This window comes from Ranitomeya variabilis, chromosome 4 (genome assembly GCF_051348905.1).
Source record: "Ranitomeya variabilis isolate aRanVar5 chromosome 4, aRanVar5.hap1, whole genome shotgun sequence".
Taxonomy (NCBI): domain Eukaryota; kingdom Metazoa; phylum Chordata; class Amphibia; order Anura; family Dendrobatidae; genus Ranitomeya; species Ranitomeya variabilis.
The window spans coordinates 304,639,462-304,666,079 of NC_135235.1; the positions used below are offsets into that span (position 1 = coordinate 304,639,462).

A 26,618-nucleotide genomic window follows, 5' to 3' on the forward strand; every position below is an offset into this window, starting at 1 on the left:
CAAGAATACAGATCCCAAAATGTAGTGGCCAAACGGAACACTGGCCAAAAACCTGGATCAGAAAATAAGTGGATTTATTTAACAAGCTGAACATTCATCTAAGGCTTGGTTGAAACAAAGCAAATGTAAAATCGCCATGTTTTGTAATGAAAAAAACAAAACTCATTTTTACATCCATATTGCATCTGTATGTACATTCCTCGTCTGTGTGCCATCTGTATGTCTGTTTTGTTATCCGTTTTGTACATGAACAATTTAATACCGTAAATACATTTTCCTATTTTAATAACTGTAATGGATGCATGAAATTCATATAACCTATGGATGGTAACCTGTATGTGATCCGCTTCATACACGACCATTGACTAATAATGGACGGGTTTAATTTCGGAAGAAGGATAAAAGTACTGCATGTTGCGAGTTTTTTGCAAGCGGACTATGGGGCGTTTGTGTGAACTACCACATTGAATCGCGGTGGTTTTTCTGCTGAACAATACCGGTTTTGCATATGTGAAGCTTCATACTCTCGTCTGAACGAGACATTATTCATCTTGCAGAACATACAATGTTTTGTGCTCTTTATTCATGTGCACAGATGCAGAAAATCCACATATTGATCACTTACCTTTATTTTGTCTGTCTGAAGCAATAAAAAAAGAAAAAAAAACAAATAACTGCTATTGGCAATGGTCCTTGAAATACAGAATTTTTTTTTTTTTTTTTAATGTTGCAGTTACCGCAATTAGATGAAAAAAATGAGCCAGATTATTCAATAGTCTGGAATATTAGATGACAGTGTTACATAAGAAGGTTTGGTTGAAAGCAAGGTTTAGGAATAGGGATCTATTAAGAAAATGAGAATAAAATTTTACTATACAATCTGCTGCTCTAACTACTATAAACATAGGGGTATTTCCACCATTACAGCACATAGGTAGTCTGATATTTGGGGGACTGACTACTGGGACCATGGTCAATGCCTAGAAAGTTGTAGAAATTAATAAAGAGCAGAAGGTCTATTGATTTTATGTTTATTTTTATGATTTTTTGTTTTTTATTTATTTATTTTTTTTACATATACAGCGCCCCTACCCGGCCTGAAAATGTGACTTTATTCACTGGGTCAGTAGAGGGGCTATACCTGGTGAAATTCAAAGAGGGTGCAGCCCTCAAGTTCTTATGTTCAAAAGCTTGTATAATTGGTGCAGAAAACTTTCAAAAATTCTGCTAGGGAATTCAGAGTTAAAGGAGTTGTCTGATGAAAATAAGTTATCACCTATCCACAACAAAAGTGATAACTTACTGATTGGTGGGGGTCTGAATACTGGGACCTGCAATGATAAGCAGAACGTTTGTTTTTGTTTTTTTGTTTTTTATTCCTGACAGACAGAACACTTTTAATCCCATTACAAAATGGACAGGCAGGTCAGATGTCTGACCGATGCTCCACTCATTCTCTGTGGGGTATCCACAGCACTCGGCAGTGCCATAAGGAATGAATGGAGCGCAGGTCGGATGTCTGACTGATGCTCCACTCATTATGGGGTATCCACAGCACTCGGCAGTGCCATAAGGAATGAATGGAGCGCAGGTCGGATGTCTGACTGACGCTCCACTCATTATGGGGTATCTGCAGCACTCGGCAGTGCCATAAGGAATGAATGGAGCGCAGGTCGGATGTCTGACTGATGCTCCACTCATGGCCTCATAGAACCCATTCATACAATAAAAACACAAAACGCTTTAATTGTGGATAAAAATGGCCGTGTAGTTTATTTAGGGTTACATAAATTAATTAATCACCAATAAATAAACTCCATAAATTATAAAACCAAAGTACCAAACTTTTCCAATAAACCAATCCACCCAGACATGGGTGATTTTCCCACAATTAAACTACACGACAGTAAATTTACAAGAATTCAGGGGAGGGAGGGTGGGGTCTTCTTTATCTTCTTCCGCTGACAGAATGACCAGATACCACAAAACAGGTGTGTATATATTCAAAAAAAGAGCGGCAAAGCTGCTTACAGCCAATAGAAAACCGTTTCAATAGCTGCCAAACATACCAGAAAAAACTGGATAAAACCAGTTTCACACTTTCAGAGATGACTGACCTGACCTTTACTTGACCTTTCTTCTGACAGAAAGCCATATTAAATGACAGGGTCCATGAGGCCATGAGACCCCCGCTATATTTCTTTCAGGTTTACGCGGGGGGGCTAACATGGCCTCATAGAACCCATTCATACAATAAAAACACAAAACGCTTTAATTGTGGATAAAAATGGCCGTGTAGTTTATTTAGGGTTACATAAATTAATTAATCACCAATAAATAAACTCCATAAATTATAAAACCAAAGTACCAAACTTTTCCAATAAACCAATCCACCCAGACATGGGTGATTTTCCCACAAGGCCATGACTCAGCGAGACATGGCCCCCCCCAAACCACACAGCCATTTTTCAATGATAGTTTGTAAGTCCAAATTAAAAATATCAAGGCCAATATCAGATAAATGAACCAAATCAGGCCTATAAAGGCCCGGTAAAAAACCCTCCAAATCCAAATGCCGGAATGAAAACCCTGAAATTAAAAGAAAAAATTTTTCCATGGATTTATTGACCCTTCTCCGGATTTTATCTAAAAAAGAAAATTAATTGTTGTGCCACAAAAGTCTGGGAATAATCTTGAAAAAACAAAGTTTGAATCAGGCAGAATTTGTTTAAGATAAATAAAATCGGATCGCATGGCCGATAATAAGTCAAGAGTCCTGATTTTTCCAAGATCATTCCCAGCTACATGAAATATAATTAAATCAGGGGAAGGAAATTTAATTAGCCATTTCTTCACTTCAGCAACCAGGCAATGCCATTTCAAGCCGCGAACTCCATGCCACCAGACCTGAATATCAGAAGGATTAAAGGATAAATATTTAGTATAAGATCGTTGGCTGGCCCTCTTCCTGGCCCAGAAGATAAAAGAGTGTCCGACTATCCAAATGACTAGCGGACCTGAAAGAAAAACAATAATTAATAGTCATAAAGATCATGTTGTAAATATAATTTGAACCTTTTGGAGTTCCATCTTCCCAATTCCTTTATCCCTGAATCAGAAAGCCCGGCCCTAGAGGCCTCCGTAGCTGCTCCGATTCTAAACGAATGAGATGTGATTTTAAGGTGTTTTTTACCCAAAAAGCTTAAACATTTCTTTAGGACAAAATTAAATTGAAAGACAGTAACAGGAGAAAAATCTCTAAGAATGAATAATGGGCCCTGTCCCATAGGTCTGACCTTAATCCAATTTGCCGTGTTATCAACAGGGCAAATGATAGAGACATGGATCGCGTTAATTTTCAACCTAGATCCCCTGCCTAATTGATCTGTCTTTAATTTTATTATAAATAAAATTAAAAAACGACTCATGAATCTGGACATCCAAAATCATGAGTCCCGAAGGCTCCGATTTCTTAACAGAAACCACCTCACCAACGCGAAGTGCTCCAAAAAAGGACAGAGAAAAAATAGAGCTAAATAATAAGGCTTCCTCAAAACTTACATAAACGTGGATGAGACAGGAGCACAATTCTTTCAATAAAGGTGGTCTCGAGTCAGGTATAAAATTGGTTTTCCTAAAGCCTTTTAAAAACTGCTTACTGGGAAAAGATTAGTTAAAGCAATACTGCCAGAAAGTTTAAAGGAAAAATGAAACTCCTGCTAGGCATTTCGCTATTGCCGAGTAAGACAAACCGTTTTCTACTATCGATTCAGCAAACTTTAGTGCTGCTACCGGATTAGAAACTGTTGGGTCAAAATAATGTAGGTTGCAAAAATTGTTCCATTTCAGCCATGCAGCCGAATAGTCAGCCCATGATCTATTAGATAACGATTTTTTGATAAAATACTGTATCAGAGTGCAACCATGTCCCAAATTGAAAGGGGTAAGAGGGTCCTTCCGAATCCACGTTGGGAACCTGCAGGAAAAAATTCGACCACTGACGATTTTGTAAAGAGTCAGTTATGAAAAGAAATTTGCTCTTTCCCAACTTTGCTTTCAGGCATTGTAAGACCAATTGTCTCAAAATTCTGTCAGCAAAAGTATTTTAGAAGATAACGTGTTGATAGAAAAAAAAATAAAAAATAAAAAAAATAAAACTACTGCCTGGTTAGTGGAAAGGAGTAAAATCCTGGAATTCTGCATTAGTGATCCCCAAATAAATATTCCTGCAAAAATAGAAAATAAAAGTTCCAACACATTACGTTTGAAGATAGTTTCTTAGACACCCAACTTATTGGCCACTGGATGGACATCCAATGAGAGTCAAATAAAATACTGAAGCCACACTGGCTATCCGCTGTGAAAAGAAAGGGAAAAGAATCGCCAGAGACAAAAGATCTGCCATTATGCTCTGACAAAAAGGAGAGCCAAATTCTAGCATCTTCCTTTAGGTCAGAATGGATACTAACATGCGAACGAGGTGAAGATACACCTTTAGTGGCATCCTATAAACTTCTGCCAAAAGCCCGACCTATAGGAATGACGCGAACCGCAAAATTCAATAGACCTAACAATGATTGAATTTCCTTAAGAGTGACCTTGCTCTTGGCTAAAAAATTTGATAACGCAATGCGCAGTTTAAAAATTTTCTCATCAGGAAGTCAGATTCCATTTTTTGATAATCAAGAGTGATTCCCAGAAACTCGAGGGATCTAGGCAGACTAACTGTTTTTTTTTTTTTTTTTTTTTTTTTTTTTTTTGAGCAATAGGAACACCAAAGTGCTCACACATTTGGATAAATTTATTGAGGGTATCTTCGCATATTGAGGAACCATAAGGACCGATAAACAAAAAATCGTCTAAATAATGGAGGATACCTGCATCCTTACAATTAGTTTGTAAAACCCAATGAAGAAATTAAGAAAAACTTTCAAAATACGAACATGACAAAGAAAAGCCCATTGGCAGGCACTTATCAAAAAAAAAAAAAAAAAAAAAAAGCAGTCATCAAAATAAAAATCTAAAGAATTAAATCCACACGGGTGAACAGGAAGGAGTCTAAAAGCAGACTTAATATCTGACTTGGACATTAAAGCATTAAAACCAAATTTCTTGAGGATAAGTGGTGAATTAGCCGGAAAGAGCCCTCATCTATTTTTTTTTTTTTTGGCATAATACCCAATGGTGATATATGGAAATTAACAAACAGCGGGGTTAAAAAAGGGGCCTGAAACTCTGCTTAATTGAATTTCATTAATAATTTTATCCCTAGCTACCTCAGGGTGAGCCTTTAAAGAGGGTAAATTAGGAACAACAAAACAACCCGCCCCTTTAAATTGTGGGATAAATAATCATTCAGAAAAACCATTAAAAAGCAGCTCACTGGTCTCCTCGTTGGGATATTTGCTTAGCCATACTGACATGTTTGCCAGAATCACTGGCATCTGTGCTTTTTGAATTAGGCTCCTTACGTGAGGACTGTTGAGCTGCTTGTTACTTAAAACATTTAGACATAGGGTGTGAGTTACCACAGAACGAGCACTCATGGCGGAATCTACAGTTGTTCCACTTACAAAAGGAATCGTTGAAAGCGAAACAAACACAAAATTTGTGCCTGAAAGCTTCATCATAATTCCAGCTTCCAGGATTATGTCCAAGTGCTGAAATATCTTGCTGCAGAAATGGGGAGATTTTTCACCCAAAACAGCAGCAAAAACAGAAAAAGCTTGCACCCAGTTATTGAAAGATTTAAAGATGGATAAAATGATTATTCCAAATAAGCTCTTTAACAGAAGGGCTTAAATGGAATCCTAAGGGAGACAGCTCACATGTCAGAGCTTCTTTAAAAGAGTTAACAGGGGCGGTGTTAGCTGATGAAATGTCAGAGATTGCAGCACTGTGTACAGCTGATGTGACAGCAAGGGGGGGGGGGAATAGCTTCTTTTAAAGTTTCAGCTAACACTTTCTTTATGATGTCTTTTTAATGTGAGTGTGGGACAGACAAAGAAACATTGAAAGTCTCACCCCTTGATGAATGCTGGTCGTTTCTCTGCTCCATACAGCAGCTGGAGCTCGAGCCCTCCATGTTGGGCAAGCTCATATGGGAAAGCTGCTGTAAGCGGCGTTTCTTCATCCTCTTCTGAGTGTGACGACAGGGGATCCTCCCGAACCGGTGGTCTGGACCGCAGCAGCAGAAGCCACCGCTGTTGTAGAATCCAATGACACCGCAGCGCTTTTACGGCTGCTGTGTGTTGAAGACATCCCGGCCGCTTCAGATGAGGCGGTCGGCGCTCTGTCATGACGCTCGTGGTGGAAGTCTCACGCTGGGCTGCGAGAATTCTGAGGAGGGCGGCGCCGCAACTTCCTTCTTCCTTCTTGGACACTGCGGCTGGAAGCAGGCGGCGACAGCGACTTCGGAGAGTATGGGGTCCTTTGCCTCCTGCGCCTCCCTGAAGCGGTGGGTGTCGGCAGGACCAGAGAGGCTTGACACGGCGACCGAAGGGTATCTTCTGGAGGATGAGGGACAGCATCGGCAGGCGCTAAGATAGGTTTCATAGCCAGGCACTGCCTCAGCCAGTCCGCTCCATCCTCGCCGTCGGCTCTAGTCAGGAGCTGTTGCAGGAGATTCTCCATCCTGGGGTATGTGTCTTCTTTATCTTCTTCCGCTGACAGAATGACCAGATACCACAAAACAGGTGTGTATATATTCAAAAAAAGAGCGGCAAAGCTGCTTACAGCCAATAGAAAACCGTTTCAATAGCTGCCAAACATACCAGAAAAAACTGGATAAAACCAGTTTCACACTTTCAGAGATGACTGACCTGACCTTTACTTGACCTTTCTTCTGACAGAAAGCCATATTAAATGACAGGGTCCATGAGGCCATGAGACCCCCGCTATATTTCTTTCAGGTTTACGCGGGGGGGCTAACATTATGGGGTATCCGCAGCACTCGCCAGTGCCATAAGGAATGAATGGAGCGCAGGTCGGATGTCTGACTGATGCTCCACTCATTATGGGGTATCCGCAGCACTCGGCAGTGCCATAAGGAAGGAATGGAGCGCAGGTCGGATGTCTGACTGACGCTCCACTCATTATGGGGTATCCGCAGCACTCGGCAGTGCCATAAGGAATGAATGGAGCGCAGGTCGGATGTCTGACTGATGCTCCACTCATTATGGGGTATCTGCAGCACTCGGCAGTGCCATAAGGAATGAATGGAGCGCAGGTCGGATGTCTGACTGACGCTCCACTCATTATGGGGTATCCGCAGCACTCGGCAGTGCCATAAGGAATGAATGGAGCGCAGGTCGGATGTCTGACTGATGCTCCACTCATTCTCTGTGGGGTATCCGCAGCACTCGGCAGTGCCATAAGGAATGAATGGAGCGCAGGTCGGATGTCTGACTGACGCTCCACTCATTATGGGGTATCTGCAGCACTCGGCAGTGCCATAAGGAATGAATGGAGCGCAGGTCGGATGTCTGACTGACGCTCCACTCATTATGGGGTATCTGCAGCACTCGGCAGTGCCATAAGGAATGAATGGAGCGCAGGTCGGATGTCTGACTGATGCTCCATTTATTATGGGGTATCTGCAGCACTCGGCAGTGCCATAAGGAATGAATGGAGCGCAGGTCGGATGTCTGACTGATGCTCCACTCATTATGGGGTATCCGCAGCACTCAGCAGTGCCATAAGGAATGAATGGAGCGCAGGTCGGATGTCTGACTGATGCTCCATTTATTATGGGGTATCTGCAGCACTCGGCAGTGCCATAAGGAATGAATGGAGCGCAGGTCGGATGTCTGACTGATGCTCCACTCATTATGGGGTATCTGCAGCACTCGGCAGTGCCATAAGGAATGAATGGAGCGCAGGTCGGATGTCTGACTGATGCTCCACTCATTATGGGGTATCTGCAGCACTCGGCAGTGCCATAAGGAATGAATGGAGCGCAGGTCGGATGTCTGACTGATGCTCCACTCATTATGGGGTATCCGCAGCACTCAGCAGTGCCATAAGGAATGAATGGAGCGCAGGTCGGATGTCTGACTGATGCTCCATTTATTATGGGGTATCCGCAGCACTCGGCAGTGCCATAAGGAATGAATGGAGCGCAGGTCGGATGTCTGACTGATGCTCCACTCATTATGGGGTATCTGCAGCACTCGGCAGTGCCATAAGGAATGAATGGAGCGCAGGTCGGATGTCTGACTGATGCTCCACTCATTATGGGGTATCCGCAGCACTCGGCAGTGCCATAAGGAATAAATGGAGCAGCGGTCGATCATGTTCACTGCTCTCAATTCTAACGTGGATAAAAGCTCCCCGTTCTGCCGATCATTGAGGGTCCCAGCAATTAAGCCTCCACCTATCAGTAAGTCACCATCTATCCTGTGAATAACTTCTTTGTTCCAGACACTCCCTTTAAAAGAAAGCAGACAGACCTCCATGAATAAGCTGCAGATGAGCCAAAGAGGGCCCCACTACATGGATTTCAATGGGCAAAATTGGCATGCTACATTCTTCCCCATGTTGGTGCCATAGGGAAATTAAATGCTTTCTGATAGATTTCTCAAAATACAAGTGATCAATAGGATGCCAGCGGAAAGGCACCATAAGGAACTGCCCAAAGTCAGCAACCCCTTTAAATAAATAAAAGCCTGCACAGCAGCCACGTCACGTCCGATTCTCACTACAACACCATTTGGGAATTGCTAGTTCAGCGCTCCTTTAACATTCCGTAATGGATGCTCACAGTGAAGCCCGCGTTATGTGAGAAATGGAAAATCTCGGTAATGGGAGTGATCAGCCGCGAGCCCAGCCGCGTTACCAGTGACCATCCCTATCTAGTAAAGGTTAGTCTTCCTGCTATATAAATCACCAATATTTTTTGCGTTACCCACCAGTGTCAATATCCACAGGAACTGCAAAAGCAATAAACACCGGCGCCAGCTGCTGAGGAGATCTGGTTACCACAGAGATCGCAAACTTCACTCTCAATGTACAAAGTAATGGAACGTGGGATCGGATTCATGTGGTTTCTGTTTACTGAAGTCTTCACAGAAAATAAACACCAGACGCTGCGCCGACAACGCCGCCTCCCTCCGCGATCAGGGTCATATCATAGGTTTCAGGTTACAACAGCAGATTTCATTTGTGCCATTTTTAGTTTCTAAAAAAAATCATGCAAGATTTACGAGCTGATCTCAGTTTACGGAGACCGCGACGGCCTGCATTTACATCCACAAATTAACTGTCAGTCAATGGAAATCATTAAAGGGATCCTGCCATGTTAAAATGGCATCTTGGCGGCAGGCAGGAGGTTATGAAGCAGGAGGAGCCGAGCAGAGGGATTCTTTTCTTAAAAAAAAAAAAAAAAAAAAAAAAAAGGCTCACCAAAACTTGCATTTTATTAATTGAAATCCCTAGTGTTTGCAGCACGAGTCCAGTGGGCGGTCCTACAAGTGATTGACAGTCTTCCCTGTATGACTGTGCTGGCAGAGAAGCTGTCAATCACTAGTAGGCCCGCCCACTGGACTCATACATATAAACACCAGGGTTTTCAATGAATAAAACAAAAGTTAAACTTAATATTTTCCCATAAACCCATATATTATTCTGCTCAGCTTCTCCATCTCTATACCATACTGTTCACAGATCGGACGGCATGTACAACGTGACAGGGTCCCTTTAGTTTGCGCAAATATAGTTTTCTATTATTGGATTCAGTATTCTATTGTAAGTAGCTGTTAAAAGGATTAAAAAAAAAAAAGAAGTCCGCAAGCCCTGCTTACCCCGACCACACACTGCCGATTGGCCTCCTATATGAAGAATTAAACATGGAGGTATAAATCAGCAGAGACTGGGTGCAGGAACAGGACTCACAGCTTTTCTTAATAAGTTCGGTCAGACTTAAAGGGGCTCCTATTCAGGACTTTTTTTTATCTATAGGCCTAAAAACTGACAGACAGGTAGTTCATTATTGTGCCCGGCGCGGATTTCTCCTAGCTCAGAGCTGTCACAGACCATTCCTACTGGCAGTTCAGAAACTGATGTCACATTGACAGAGCAGCTTCTCTTCCAATCTGCTCTGTTGATTGGGCGTGACTGCCAACATCATGCCGATTGACAACTGGCTCCCCGCTGTCTAACCGCAGGGAGCCAGCTGTCAATCAGAATGATGTCTGCAGTAACACCCAGCTGACAGAGCAGCATAGAAGAGGAAGAGCTGATCTGTTGAAGTTGAGCAGCTGAATCGCCGGCAGGAGCAGTAAGTGACCGCTCTGTGCGGGCACCAGGTAGAACAGGCAGGTGGTTAGCAACTAGTTGCCTGTTAGTTTTAAAGGCCCATTGTAAAAAATAAATACATTTTATAAAAAGTAGAACAGTGAGCACACTAGCGTTTATTTTTCATTATTTTTTTTTTACTCACATACATAGCGCCATTAATTCCACAGCGCTTTACAGACATGATCTAGTTGGTTTTAGTTATATATACAAATATTACATGTGACATTAAACTGTGCAATACATCTTATTAGAGAAAAATGCTTCTTTGACCATTTATTAACCAATTTATGTTACATTGATCTTTCACTTTAAAAAACTACTCAAATCTGTCTGCAGTGATGGATCAAATTTCACCTGCTGCTATATAACTATTTAGAAGATACAGAGAAATAAAAGTAAAAAAGAACAAGGAGAAAAGTACTCAGGATTCTAGTAACGGGGGAACATGACCGCTAAGAATGCAGGATGCAAGTCAGATAATGGCCAGAAATAGCGTTATTCCTCTTATACACACACATCTTCACAGCTTATTCTGAAAAGTCACTTGAAAGTGCAGTGTACTTTAAATAGCTTTTGAAAGATTTCTGCTTCAATCCATTTAATTTGGATGTTTTTTTTTTTTTAACTGGCGTGAAGAACCGTTCTAAAGAGTCATCAAAATGAGCTGATCTGAAAGCACTTGCCTGCTGTCTGGAGCTCACGCAGATACAGAAACTGTGAACATCCACATTTTCTAAAATAAGGCACAGAGATACCATGAAGAGATAAAAGATTTAAAAAAAAAAAAAAAGTAGTGAAAAAGGAACTATAAAATAGCTGTAAGGATTTTTGCCACAGATTGGTTTAGTCTAAAAATAAAGACTTAAACATTTGTCTGAAGAAAAATAACTGCCGACCCTCAGGGCTACAGACTAGTTCAGCTCAATATAATTTTTCCATACTCTGACAGACATTTTTTTTAAAAATGAACCACCTAGTTTATACCCGAAAAAAAAGGATATGCTTTAAATTGGTGCTCCAAGCTTAAAAGCTCATAAAGGCAAAAACCCCTGAAAAAGTCAACTCACTGGCGAAACATGTGGGAATACTCTCACCCATTCGGGCTTGGAAACTACTCTTGGAACTGGTATTTATGTTATTCTATAGCATCATAGCAACAGTCTCTTTATTCACTTATTGGTGCATTATAATTATGCCTTTTCAAATGATGATTAGGCATTTCCTTCGTTTATTATTTCTTTGTCGTTATGGGAGTTACTGCCCCTTTTTTTTGGGTGGGCTTGTTTTACATTTTAATGTGTTTTGAAAGGAAGCTATAAATCAGAAAATGACTTCTTGTTTGAATCTGCATTAAAAATAAAAATAGAAATCTTGCAATTTTCACATTGGCCACTGCAACCTTTTTGGATTCTAATTTCCTGTTTCAAGAAACAACACATGTACACACCCACAAAGAACACACCCAATCTTTTTAATGGAGGCATCTAATGAAAGTGTGAAAGGGTAATTGTGCAGAGGCTATTGTGACTGGTGGATCCTGCGTTATTAGAGGTGTTACCTGTCATTGAATCTTCTTAGTGCTCACCCTTTGTCTTTTATTCTCCATATCCACAAGCTACACCACAAATGCTTTAGAAGACCAATCCACCTGTAGGACACTTACATATAGAATAAATGAGGTGGCTGCTTGTGCTGGGCCTTTTCTGTTAACCCCTTCACCCCCATGTGATTTTCAATTTTTTTCGATTTTGATTTTTTTTTCCTCCCCTTCTTCCAAGAGCCATACATTTTCTATTTTTCCGTCAATATAGTCATTTAAAGGCTTGTTTATTTTTTGTGGGACAAATTGTTTGTTTGAATGACATCATTCATCCTACCCCATAATGTACTGGAAAAAAATTACAAGTGTGGTGAAATTGCAAAAAAAGTGCAATTCCACAATTGTTTTATTTTTTTAATTTTTTGTTTTATTTACCCTGTTCACTATATGGTAAAACTGACCCAGATCAGTACAAGTATGTAGATACCAAAAAATTTGCGTGGCAGAAAAAAAAAAAATGCGGAAATTTGTAAGAAAAAATATTTTCCTTTTGTCGCCATTTTTCAAGACTCGTTCGGTTTACATTTTTTTCAGGATCTGGGGCTGGGTGATGACATTTTTTGTGCCCTGGGCTGATGTTCTTATTAATACAATTTTGAGGTACATACAATATTTTGATGGCCTCATTGCATTTTATTGCAATGTTGCGGCGGCAAAAAAAAACAAATTGACATTTTTTTTCTTTCTTGTTACACTGTTTAACAATCGGGTTAATTTATTTTATATTTTGATAGATCGGACATTTCTGAAAGCAGCGATACCAAGTACCGTGTTTATTTTTTGAATTGTTTTATTTGCAATAGGGTAATAATGGGGAGATTTGAGCTTTCTTTCATATTTTTATTCCTGAAAACACACTGGCACCCCGTAATCATGTCATGGGCATGCCAATGGGAGCATTGAATGAGGCGTTCCCTTGCAGCGCATGTTTAATTTCGCTGTCAGAGATTGACATATATGTATGTCATAAAGGGGTTCAAGTCTACAGTAGTTACAGAAAGATTAAAATACACAGGAGGCGTAGGATGTCATGTAGATATACCATGAATATTATTGATGAGAATACCACTTTTTGACTTTTGCACCAAAGTGTAAAGACTACATGTTTATTACCTATACACAACAGTGTAAGGTTGGAGGGAGGATTACACGACCTATAACAGTGTTGGATTAAAGGGAACCTGTCACCCCCAAAAATCGATGGTGAGGTAAGCTCACCGTCATCAGGGGCTTATCTACAGCATTCTGTAATGCTGTAGATAAGCCGCCGATGTTACCTGAAAGAGGAGAAAAAGAGGTTAGATTATACTCACCCAGGGGCGGTCCCGCTCCGATGGGCGTCTCAGGTCCGGTACAGCGTCTCCCATCTTCATTCCATGACGTCCTCTTCTGGTCTTCACGCCACGGCTCCGGCGCAGGCGTACTTTGTCTGCCCTGTTGAGGGCAGAGCAAAGTACTGCAGTGTGCAGGCGCCGGAAAGGTCAGAGAGGCCCAGCACCTGCGCACTGCAGTACTTTGCTCTGCCCTCAACAGGGCAGACAAAGTACGCCTGTGCCGGAGCCGCGGCGTGAAGACTAGAAGAGGACGTCATGGAATGAAGATAGGAGGCACCGGAGCGGACCTGAGACACCCATCGGACCGGACCGCAGCGGGACCGCCCCATGGGTGAGTATAATATCTAACCTCTTTTTCTCCTCTTTAAGGTAACATCGGGGGCTTATCTACAGCATCACAGAATGCTGTAGATAAGCCCCTGATGACGGTGAGCTTACCTCATCATCGATTTTGGGGGTGACAGGTTCCCTTTAATGAGTCATCCACAATGGAGACTGTGATGCTTCTGTAAGATGGCATGACCTGTCAGGGTGCAGACCAAAGTCACTGGCATATCCCATGTCAAATGTTGGAAAGCAACTTCTGTACATCAGCCCAAATTTATTTTTCGGTGCCAGAAGTTTAAAGCCAAGTGAAATTAACAGGTAGGGAAAAGTTGATTTATGGAAAAAGCGAGATCTTAAATTCGTAAAAAGTTATCATCTGCAAGCCATTCCTCCAACTTAAATTCATTTTTACTTCACTCTCTCTCCGACACCTCTTCGTTGCGTTCTTTCCTTTCTAAATTTTTCTGATAAAGAGAGAAAAGCACGCGGCTTAATTTGAATGACAGAAGGACATCTTAAGATTCGGACCAAACATAACCAAGAAGATCTGGAGCTACAAAACAAAGGTCACGCTTGTCTCGAATGTTAAGAAACTGCTTAGATCAATTCTTTTCTCGTCACTTTTTATACTACAGTGAAGACTGCAGACATAACAACTTGACAAGTCCCTCGCAGCAGAACAGACACTTATCTTTTCACTTGCAGCCTTCAGCCAGAAACCAGGAAGGTTAAAAAAAGAAATCTAAAGAACACATTCAGCCCAACTGGAAACTACAACATACAACAGATTTTATTCTGCAAGGAAAGCTCAGTTCTCCCAATTAACTCATTATATATCAGTGCTAATAACAGCAGAGGTGTATAGTTGCCTTGGACACTAAAATCCAATATACCGGCATGTCTTGGTTTTTAATGGGAAAATACCTTACTGACACCTAATATATGTGAGAGACACTTACACCACTTCAAAAGGGGTTGTCAGATGTGGGCAATTCCTTTCCATATCCTTGTTGGGTATATAGACATCTTATTGGGACAACCCTTACTCTGGGGGGCTCACTATGACCCAGCAACTGCAAAGAATGGTTCCCACTCTTTGGTAGACTCTACATCTACGTATGTCATGGTTGCCCATTTATTTGAACAAGTGCCGCATAATACTACTTTGTCCGTATGGAGATACCCCAGCTAAGACATCTTCATCTTATGAAGGAATTTTCCATGTAAGACTTTTTGGGTTTTTCCATATTTTGGAAGAGTAAGGGGCTGATGCATCAAAAAGGGATATAGACCAAACTCAATTTTTAAAAAGATGAAAAAAAATATATATTATTATTAAATTACCTGGGTTAACGACAGGCATAATGTATTCACCATTCTTCTGCCTGGTTTCGAAACGCTCTAATTTCTGATTTTCATATCTTTTCCTTCCTTCCTCTTCTTGCACTGGCTTTTCATACTATAAAAAAGAATGAAAGTGCAGTCAATGGATAGATAATTAGTTAGAAATGTTCTCTTATTTTAGATATATGAAAAAATAAAAACAAGACAATGGAAGAGCTCATCGAAAGAGATAACAAAAGGATGATTAGTAAGAAAATTGAGGTGGTCATTGAAATGAAGAGAACAACAACACAAATCGTAAAAACATCATTCAGTTGTCTGAGGACTCAGCTCCCGAGAGGATATACTACAAAAACCCTATTCAATAGGCCACCAGTAATGGAAATTCAATAATAACAGGATTATACATTGAAGTACTACCCGTTCGAATAAGCCATTGATCACACTTTGATGACCCTTTCTATGGGTGGCATCACCGATCAGCAGAATATTCAGAAAAGGTGTTACCTAATTCAACTTCTTTGTTCTAATTATCTGCTGTGGTGAGAGCTGTAGTATCGAGCCGAGATGAACTAAGGAGATTGAAATAAAGAAATGGTGTACAAACTTTTCTTGCTGTTAATCCTGTTTAGTCAGCTGGACAAGGAGACACAGAATTGAAGCCTTCTAGAAAAACACCAATATTGAATTTCCATGGGGTTCTCCGGGTAATAAGTTCTCATTACCTGGGGATTGGATTCTGTAAAAATAACAAAGAGAATCAATCATACTCACCTAATGTTACCCTCCTGGATGCAGTGTAGGCCACTCCGTGGTCTGCCATGGCAGAGACCCTGCAGCTTCTGATAGTCTTGTGATGGTGCCTCATGAGAAAATCTTCTAGTGACGCCGCTAGTTGGTTCGATAATGCCACTATTCAGAACGGTCAATGACGCAGGAGCGACCGCCCTCCCAGACTAGCTGAGGAATGGTGCCCACTAGTGATGAGCGAGTATACTCGTTGCTCAGGTTCTCCAGAGCACTCTCGGGTGGTCTCCAAGTATTTGTTAGTGCTCAGAGATTTCGTTTTCATCGCCTCAGCTTCATGATTTACGGCTGCTGGACAGCCTGAATACATTTGGGAATTCCCTAAAAAACAGGCATTCCTCACATGTATTCAGCCTGTCTAGCAGCCGTAAATCATGCAGCTGCGGCGATGAAAACTAAATCTCCGAGCAATAATGGAACCTCGGAGACCACCCGAGCAACAAGTACACCTGAACAGACAACATGGGCCAACCCTTCAGGAGGTTTACATATTGTATTTTCAATAGGATCACTGGAGATCAGACTGATTACACGTTGATGGCTTATTCCTAGGGTAATTATCACCAATGAGTAGAACATTTAGACATGTTATTACTTAATTCACATAACTTGGCACCTTTGCTCTAGAGACTTGAGGGGCCAACGCCGTAGCGCAAAGCCTGGATGAACAGTAAGGGAGTGCCACGGCTCCTTCATCCTCATGATCATGGGGATCCTAGGATTAGATCACACAGCCACAGGACAACCCCTAATGAACTAGAAGTCCTCGTTTGTTGGTGCAGCCTTATTTATACATATAAAAATGAATGTCTGATGTCTGCCAAAATAACAGGACCAATCTGCACCAAACTTGGTGCACAGGTAAATCATGCGCTTCTGAAAGTATTGGGCCAGATAACAGCTCTCTAGGACCTAATGTTCTCAAGATATGTGCAAAAAAAAGCACAAATATTAATTTACAGCCAAAACAACATGACCCACATAGGTATCATCACATCACATATGTAAATTAGAAACTCCTAAAAGTTTTACTTCGGTTTTCAGCTGTGGGTCACTGTTCTTGAGAGATTCGCCCAAAAAAATTGAATATGAAAGCAAATATTAATTTAAGGCCCAACATTGGGACCAATCGGCACCAAATTTGGCATTAAAAAGGTAGATTAAGCTCTTATAAAGGTTTCAAACTGTGTTTCAGCTCTCTAGAACCTACAGTTTTCGAGATATTTGCAACAACAATCAGAAAAAATAGAACAGAAAAGCAAATATGAGCAGCAAACGAAGAACTTTTTGTACTTTAGATCCGCAGCTACCCCTATCAATTATATCTTGTGAGCGACCACGGCTACCGTCTGTGTGATTGCCTAACCTGCTCATACTGTGATGCCGAGGTTAGCAAGGATACAATAGTAAGCAATGTACCTTGCTATATCAACTAAGGTTTCTTTTACACATACATTTGTTAAAACTCGTGACAAAGCGATGCCAATTTCCACAAAGGGATATAAAAGAAACAATTTTAGGTAATCATTCAATCAACAACAAACGACTTCTCGCTGATCGTGCAGTTGTTCCACATGTACACACAGGAAAAGGATTGTGAACTTTTCCTCAATATTAGAATATTTGAGAAGAATTCAGATTTTTTTTACATTGTTGGCAGGCCTTCTTCCTAACAAGTTTAAGAAAAAAACAACCTTTCAACTTGGTGACTCACAGCTGTAGTACCGTCACACGTCGCTCCAGAAATGTGTGTGTCTGGTATTTTTCCCAAACAGGAATATAATTAACACATTGTCAGCCTTGTGATTTTGGTATTGAAGAAAAAAAACATTTTTAAGCAGAAAATAAGGTGGAAAAATTTCAAAGAAAAAAAAAACTTGACATCACAGCTGTGCACTACATCTGTCTGCACAGACACCTCCATTCCAGGGACGTATCACATCACTGAGCAAAGGAAAGACCATGGATTCCTAAAATACTAAAGTTTCTTCTTTTATCCACAAAAGAGAACTTTTTCAGAGGTGAACGACTGCAAAAGGTAAGTTTCCCTTGATACAACTTCTCAGTTCTATTCCTAAGGTCTTCCCCGTCAAACATGGACCCATGCCACACACAGGCTGAACACATGCCACGCGTTCATGCACTGGTCACGCACCACTCAACAGTATCTAATTCAGTCATCCAGACACTGCTCTGTATGGATGAGAGGCAGGCACCCTGCTACTAACCTGTCCCGGCTCTAGTGCCGGGTTCAGCATCTTCCTTTTCTTGTGCATGGCTCCCTCTGTTCCAATGCTTGTTGGGTTAAAATGGTAACATATGTCACATTTTTGGTAGCCCAGATCAGGTGAGTTGTTGGGAAGTTCAGCATCCTTACTTCTACCACGTTTCTTAACTCTGCCATCAGTGTGTCAAACTCAGCTCTTCTTTCCCCAAAAGGAGTCTCCTGCCAAATTCATCTCTTCGTATCACCTTTTTCTCAGGGGTGGACAGAGACAGAACAGAGACCATGCGCAAGAACCATACACGGACCCTTTGCAGTTCAATAACTCCTCTTATTCACCAGCTTATAGGTCTGCTTAGATATGCCAACTACTGTTTTGGAGACGAAAACAGGCCTCACTTCCTCTTAGCCATTGTGTGGCTGCACAGATGGCACCACTGGTGTTTCCATCCCTTGTTCTGGAACAGCAGAGACAAGTATGCAGACATGCAATTTGGATTAAAAGAGCCGAGAATACAGAACTACACTTTGCTAATCCAAGGTGCTTTCTGCATACTCGTCTCTGCTATTCCAAAGTATCGTTCTGTATTCTCGGCTCTGGTATTCCAAGGTGCCCATCGCAAACACAGCTTAGCTGTTCCATCATCACGCTGCCATCCTGCATACCCAGCTCTGTCGTTTGACGACTAAGGTGCCAACTAACATGCTTCACTGTCGTTTCATAACTCAAGTGCCATCTGTCTATCCAGCATTGATATTCCAGGTATCGTTCAGCATATCCGTTGCGCTACAAAAATGCCTCTAGTCCTTGTTGCTCATCCAGACCTATGGCTTCGATAATCCACCTTACCAGGTGAGCCATAATGTACCCTTAGTTATCTGCAGATGGGAGCCGGGCTTGGCTAATATCCCTGGTTATTTTGCAAAGTTTGCTAAAATGTTAGACAATACATGGTATAACAATATTTCCCTGTAAAATAGGTGACGACAACTTTGAAGGAGACATGCTTATGGGAGGGAAGTTGGTTCGCTCCACTAAGTTCCATCAATGATCTTGAAGGAGATCACCTGGAATAAATCTATAGCCACTATACCGCAGAGAGGACTATATTTAGCCATAGTGAAAAGTGCAATCTAAATGTATAGAGATCACAGGATATAAACATGGTGATAATTGAGTCACATGTGAGATGATTTGCTCTTATATACAATCCCCCTGTGTTTACAGCAGTGGAAAATTTTAATTCGATTTTCCACTAAAGCGTATTTTTCTGCTTAGCTATCAAGTGAATGCTGTGATGGAAAAAAAAAATGGAATTTAGCCGGCCAAAAAAACAAATTATCAGACTGGGACTAGAGCGCAGACATGGATTTCAGATTTCTGCTAGAAGAATTTGGTTGTTCGTTCACATTCCTGATCCAGATTTATTCCTGTCCTAACATTCAACAACAAAATCTCATTTTAGACAGAAAAGATTTCTTTTCTATAGAACATGGAATATGGGAACGGTTCCAGTTGTTGCATAATAAAATATTAACGTTTTGAAATTCTGAAATATTCTGGGGCTTCTTCTAAATTCACAGAACTATTTGCCATTTTTTATGAAAAATAACAGTTGAATTTCAACACATTGTAGCACAGCTGGTGTATTTTGTGTCTTTAACATAGCCACAAATCTAATGGTCATCCAAAGACCGGGCCATGGTTTGTGGCCAAAATTTGCCCTAACACTCATGTGATTTAATTTTTTGCATGGTTAAGGATTAGAGATGGGCGAACCCAAACAGTAAAGTTTGGCATCTGTACTAAACACCTAATCTTTGGGCATGGACACCGAACACAGGCTTCACCAGGAAGTCTGTTACTGTTCGGGTTCAGCCCACCGAACACCGGGTGTTTGTAAAATCATAATCGCCGGTTAGACAGCCACGGTTCCCACGCTGTCAAATGATAGCGTGAGCCCACAGTTATGATCGGAGGTATAAAGTATATTATTTGAAATAAAACAAAATCCTTTTCCATTTTTATGTAAAAATAAACACAGTTATACTCCCCTAAAGGTACCTTCACACGAAACGACTTTGTAACGATATCGCTAGCGATCCGTGACGTTGCAGCGTCCTGGCTAGCGATATCGTTTAGTTTGACACGCAGCAGCGATCAGGATCCTGCTGTGATGTCGCTGGTCGCTGAATAAAGTTCAGAACTTTATTTGGTCGTCCGATCGCCGTGTATCGTTGTGTTTGACAGCAAAAGCAACGATACCAGCGATATTTTACACTGGTAACCAGGGTAAACATCGGGTTACTAAGCGCAGGGCCGCGCTTAGTAACCCGATGTTTACCCTGGTTACCAGTGTAAAATGTAAAAAAAACAAACAGTACATACTTACATTCGCATCCCCCGCCGTCTGCTTCCCACACTGACTGAGCGCCGCAAAGTGAAAGTGAAAGCACAGCACAGCGGTGACGTCACCGCTGTGCCCTGCTACTGCCGGCGCTCAGTCAGTCAGTCAGTGCAGGAAGCGGACGCCGGGGGACGCGCAGGTGAGTATGTACTGTTTGTTTTTTTTACATTTTACGCTGGTAACCAGGGTAAACATCGGGTTACTAAGCGTGGCCCTGCGCTTAGCAACCCGATGTTTACCCTGGTTACCCGGGGACCTCGGCATCGTTGGTCGCTGGAGAGCGGTCTGTGTGACAGCTCTCCAGCGATCAAACAGCGACGCTGCAGCGATCGGCATCGTTGTCGCTATCGCTGCAGCGTCGTTTCGTGTGAAGGTACCTTAACGCCTAATTCCACATCTCCTGTAATAAAACAAAAATAAAAAAACAACAATATCCCTCACCTGTCCGTTGTTCTGTCCCACGCCATAATCCATGTCTGGGGGATAAACAGTTTTCAACCTGGATGGTGCCAAGATGCAACCGTTCAGGCTGAGAACCACTGGGGAATGAGCTGCTGTGAGCGCAGCCTCAGTGAATAGCGGTAAGTCAGAGGTTACTGCTGATCACTAAGGCTGCGTTCCCAGCCGGGCTGAACTGCGGTGACCTCGGTGAGATCACAGCTAGCACAGTGAGAAAGTCTCACGGTGCAGAGGCGAGTTCACCACAGTTCACTGGGAGAATTTCACTGGGATGAATTTGAAATGCGGTGAACTCGCCTCTGCACCATGAGTTCTTCTTTAAATCTGACAAAACTTATTAAGGGTACGTTCACACTGTGCGTTTTTGCTGCTTTTTTTCTGTAGCAAAACCTGATTTCTTGGCAGGAAAGAAGCTGCGGCTGTATTTTTTGGGCTAACTTGTGTCTCTTTGTGCATAGTGCCCCCAGGACTTTTATGCAGAAAAAACGCTGCAAATAATGATACCTGCGTTTTTGCAGCACCCATTCAAGCCAACGGGTGAAAAACGCTGCAAAAACACTGAAAGAAGTGACATGCTCTATGTCCAAAAAAAGCAGGAAAGCACAAAATCCTGATGGACACAAAAAACCAAAGAGTGTGCATGAGATTTATGAAATCTCATAGGCTTTGCTGGTAATGGAAAAAGCAGCTGAAAATTAGTATAAAAAATACGCAGCAAAAACGGCCAGTGTGAACATACCCTAAAAGAGAGCCTGTGAGTCTTATTCCATCGCCCAGGCACTGCTGATTTAAACCTCTTTATTCTTCATATAGGGAGCCAATTGGCAGTGTGTGGTCAATATATTGAGAGAATAAAAATTTTGATGGCACTGCTTCTTTAACAATTTTCCCAGGTAGGGTTATCATTAGGCCAATATTAGGGTCATGACCCCTTATTCCTCACCTTTACAGCTCCACCCTGTTTAGTATATAAGCCCCTCTTTTTTCATCACTCATTTATTACGTTTATGTACATAGGAGGGTCTTTTTTTGTTTGTTTTGAGGCACTGTCATGTACTAAGCTTTGCTAAAACTAAAAAATAGTACTTATATGTATCAAAAAACAATATAAGTACTATCCCTTGAACTCACATTATCCTTCTGCGGACCATAAATGACATTTTGCTTTCCAAAACTCTAACACAGACTGAGATAAAGGACTCTCAAAACACAGAATCTAACAAGCCCTCTAGTCTAAAATCTCTCCTCTAACCCAGAAATACAATCCTGCTCATTCCGCTCAGCTCAATTATGCAATTAATTTGCCCATTTTCCGGCTGAAATACAGAATTAAACCTCGGTGCTGGCTTGCTCGGGTTTCATGCTGTCTTTTCATTGTCATTGAAAAGCTTTTCTGTGCACGAATTCCTGTGGGCTCTCTTGATGTTGTACTTGGCTCCTTCTCGCGGACTCCAATGGGCAAATCTACCAGGATGATTTCTGCTTAGATAATTTTTCCCCAAAAAACACAAGACAAAAATTATCAGCAATGTTTTTGAATGTGTGTGGAAGATGACACCCATGGGTATGCTTTATATATATTAACACCACCCACAACAGACCTCAGATAATTATTTCCTGGCATACACTAAATGGCCAAAAAATATAGGGACATTTCTAAATCACACCTAAATTAGCTTTTATGACCTCCCATTTTAAACACAAATGCATTGATATCTACTTGGCCTTCACTTTGAAGCTAACACAGCTTCCACTCTTATTTCTGGCCTAATGAAGACACCACTTCAGTAGCGAAACGCATCATTTGTATATCTTAGCAATAAAGGAGCCTTGACCACATCTTTTATTCTTTGAAAGGTCGTTATCAGCAATGACTGTGTCCTTCATTTTTTGCAACATCATTGAAAAGGTTTTCTACATGAATATGGAGGAGTTTGTTGGAAATTTCTGGGCTCCTTCATCCGTAATATCGTTTGTGAGGTCGGACACTAATGTTGGAGCAGTGGACCGGGCTCACAACATCCACTCTAGCTCATCCCAAAGGTGTTGAGGTCCAGGATTTGAGCAGCCAGTCAAGTTCTTCCAGATCAAACTACCTCAACCCTGACTATAATTTTTTTTGTGCCAATCAATGAATAGCGGTCTGCTGACAACCAAGCCTTTATGAATACACATCTTATTTTTCACTGCCTTGCCCAATCCCTTTCTTCCTCAGTTGAGTACATTTCCTTTCTCAGACACCATAGATAAAGTTCTTAAGATATATTACCACCTCGTATCAAAGTCCTAACAGGTCAACAGAAAAGTCCAGGAACTAATTCTCTGTTGCATCTGAAGAACCAAGGCAAAACAATTAAAGACTATAAAGTGATATGGGCTTGCACAACTAAGGCCAGTGCAAATCGGAAAATTATATGCAACCTCCTATTTTTGTAGTCACTCCTCAACAGTTGTGAATGCCAATAACCCATCAAGGCCACAAAACATGGTATTCGCAAATAAAAGGGTGGTCACTAGTGATGAGCGAATATACTCGTTGCTCGGTTTTCCCGAGCACGCTCGGGTGACCTCCGAGTATTTGTTAGTGTTCGGAGATTAAGTTTTCATCTCCTCAGCTGAATGATTTACAGCTATTAGCCAGCATAAGTACATGTGGGGATTCCCTAGCAACCAGGCAACCCCCACATGTACTTAGCCCCGCTAATAACTGTAAATCATTCAGCTGAGGCGATGAAAACTTAATCTCCGAACACTAACAAATACTCGGAGGTCACCCGAGCGTGCTCGGGAAAACCCGAGCAACGAGTATATTCGCTCATCACTAGTGGTCACCTTTCAGAAAAGTTTTAGTCATAAGTTGTAGTCATTAGTAGTAAAAAACCAAACTGTTCCTTACTTGCCCTGGCACGCACCAGCACTCAGTCTCCACCGCTGCTGCCGGTCCCTGTTATCGACTGCAGTGCTGACGTCACATAGACCGCCATGAAGACAACTGGAGCAGATGAAGACGGCACGAGCCGCAATGTGATGTCAGCGCTGCAGACAACAGCAGACATTGGGAGGAGCGTTCAAGACTTTGTGCTGGAGCCGAGGAGGGCAAGTGAAGAACAGTATATTTTCTTACTACTATCGGAACTTTTAGGAAAACTTTTCTGAAATGGGACAACCCTTTTATTATCAAGTACCGACATTTAGTACTGTAATAGTTGCATGCTTTGCACATTCCAACTAAAGCCTCCGGGATGATTTTTTTGCATGGGGCAGATCCCTATACAGTCCCATATTAAGAGATTTTTAAGATCCTTATGAAAAACAAGAAGGAAGGTGTTCACCTCATTCGCATCCTTGGGGAAGATTGCCTTGGTCCTTTAACTATATATTTGAATTATATTTACCATCAAACAATCAACAATATCAAAATAAATCTATAAATAAAGTTTAGGTAGTAAATGTAAGAAATTAAACTGAAAATTTAAAAATACATAACTTTTCCTATAGGATCAGATATGCGCTAGGCACAAATCGTGAAGGAATTAAGGAAAAGCCATCCATTTTATCTCAGGAGGATCCTTTGCATCTAAAATATTTACTGTGTAAGGAGCAATGAATCTGCCAATTACGGATCTGTTTTAGCAGCTGCTACACAAAGGATTTCTTCCAAAGCCTTTCAGTAATTTCCTGTCCCCACAGCGTGGTCCAAATATTGAGTTATCCTCATGAGCGATCATTTCACAGTGGACAACACACTGCAGCATTTTTTTACGAAAGATATGCTGGTTTACCCCATTAAAGGGAATCTGACAGCAGAGAAATGTTGCCCGAACCATAGGCAGCATGTATCAGACACTGGCTGTGTAATTTTTGCCATGTAGGTTTGCCTAAAAAATAAAAAAATAAAAAACACAGGAAAAAAAAAAACTTGAAATAGCAACCAGGTACCGAGCTGCACAAGGAAGTAGTTGGAAAGGCCAATCCTCTTGCCCGCTGCTAATGACTGATGGGTCTCTCACTGTGTATAAGGAGACCTGTCAGTCATTGGCAGTGGGTGAGGCGGTGCCACCGGGGAACCACCTTTCTGACCCCTGTCCCTTGTGACTTGGTCCCCGGTGGCTGATAAAGCATGTTGAGTCAAACACACCTCTCTAAAATCGTACAGCCAGTGCCTGGTACATGTTGCCTGTGGATCGGACATCATGCATCTGCTGTCAGGTTCCCTTTAAACTGAAAAACAAATTAATAGAAATCTTGCAGCTTTCACACTGGCCACTGGGAGTATTTTAGACTCATACTTTCTGTACTTTACAATAGACTTTTCAGAAGTCTCATTACCGTCACAGACAGAATTATTCTAACAAGTAACATCTCTATACACAGCTGATTACACAGGATCCACTGTTCACAACTCCCTTAACAATCAACTTAGCAAGCACTTATTAAATACTTCAAAACAAATAATGTGGTTTAAATTAAGCTATTGCTGCTAATGTGCATATTGATTTCTTGGGGGAAAAAAAAGTATTTGTCAAGATTAGCCCCCCCCCCAGCAAGTGTAAAATGTCAACTTTTTTTTAATGCAGATCATGATTTGAGAATTAAAATATTAGGAATATTAAAGAAAAAAACATTTGAAAGTGAATCTGTCAGAAAGTTCAACACTCACCTCCCCTCAAAACTTCACATATAAGCATGCACATCAACACTTTTATATCTTCTATCTATTGCTGCATTCCCAGAAAACTGGTGTTTTAAATCATATGTAAATAAGGTGTTTAGTGCTCTGGGCGTAACAGAGCACTTCCTGAGCTTCTGCCTCCAGTGGTGGTTTCCCTGCCCAGCATCGGCCTGTTTAGTATAACTGACTTAAGTTTAGCTCATTGTCTGATTTCCTTTCCTGATGCCCGACATCACACAGAAAGTAAGCTATAAATCATGCTAAAGAGACTGGTGCTGGATGGGGAAAAAAACATCAGGAGGCAGAGGCTCAGGAAGTGCTCTGTCACACCCAGAGCACATAATGCTTCACTTAGATAATATTTTAATTAATAATTTCTGAGGATTTCAGCAACAGATAGATGATATAAAGGTGCTGATGGATTTACATTTCAAAGACTTACATGCCCATATATGAGGTTTGGTGATGGCTGTGGGAGGTTAAAGGTGTTGTCCACTACTAGGAAAACCCATTTCTCATTCTCCATGCTTGGTCCAAATAAAATAAAGCCTATACTCACCTCCCGTACTGGCGCCATTCCTGCGGTGTCCGCACTCGCGAACCCAGGGCTCTAGTGCAGTTGTATGACACGTGACCCATGTGCCCAATCGGCTCTGGCGTCACTGTCCCCGCCTTTGGACAAATTTAACATGAAGAGGAAGTCCGGGCTGCGGCTGATCTCTGACTTCCTCTTCATGTTCAATTCGACAGAAGGCAGGGACAGTGACGCCAGAGCCGATTGGGTGCCGGGCACCACGTGTCATACAGCCGCACAAGAGCCCCGGGGCTGAGTGCCGACACCGCAGGAATGGCGTCGGGCCAGGAGGAGAGTATAGGCTGCTTTATTTTTCTTTAATCTTACTGAAAGAGTCCCTGAAACATGAACCGATTTAAATAGTAGGTCATTTTCTGATGACCCATTCCTTTAAGGTCAGACTGGGCATGGTTGGGGTCATACTTGCACAACATGCCAAGAGGAAAACAAATTACCTGAATTGGAGGAACTTCAGTGACTTTATCCACATTTGTCAAGGAAAGTGGGACATACCACAAGGTTGCTCTGTTGGTCATTCTTTTTGTCCCTATTGAAAAAAAAAAAATAGTTTAC

The 26,618-nt window shown here is 41.6% G+C and overlaps 1 protein-coding gene across 9 annotated transcripts in view; it reads right to left on the bottom strand.

Annotated features, from left to right (window-relative positions):
* The window catches only part of ACOT7 (acyl-CoA thioesterase 7), a 218,064-nt gene that overhangs the window by 85,960 nt on the left and 105,486 nt on the right, over positions 1–26,618 (bottom strand). For 5 of the 9 annotated variants that reach the window (XM_077250333.1, XM_077250330.1, XM_077250335.1 and 2 more), the window contains 3 exons: positions 26,501–26,592; positions 14,902–15,016; positions 626–640 (listed from right to left, as the gene is read on the bottom strand). In XM_077250333.1, coding sequence (XP_077106448.1) covers positions 626–640; positions 14,902–15,016; positions 26,501–26,592 — 222 coding nt within the window. The remainder of the gene's footprint in view (positions 1–625; positions 641–14,901; positions 15,017–26,500; positions 26,593–26,618) is intronic. The other 4 variants (XM_077250334.1, XM_077250336.1, XM_077250332.1 and 1 more) reach the window with 1 other exon arrangement.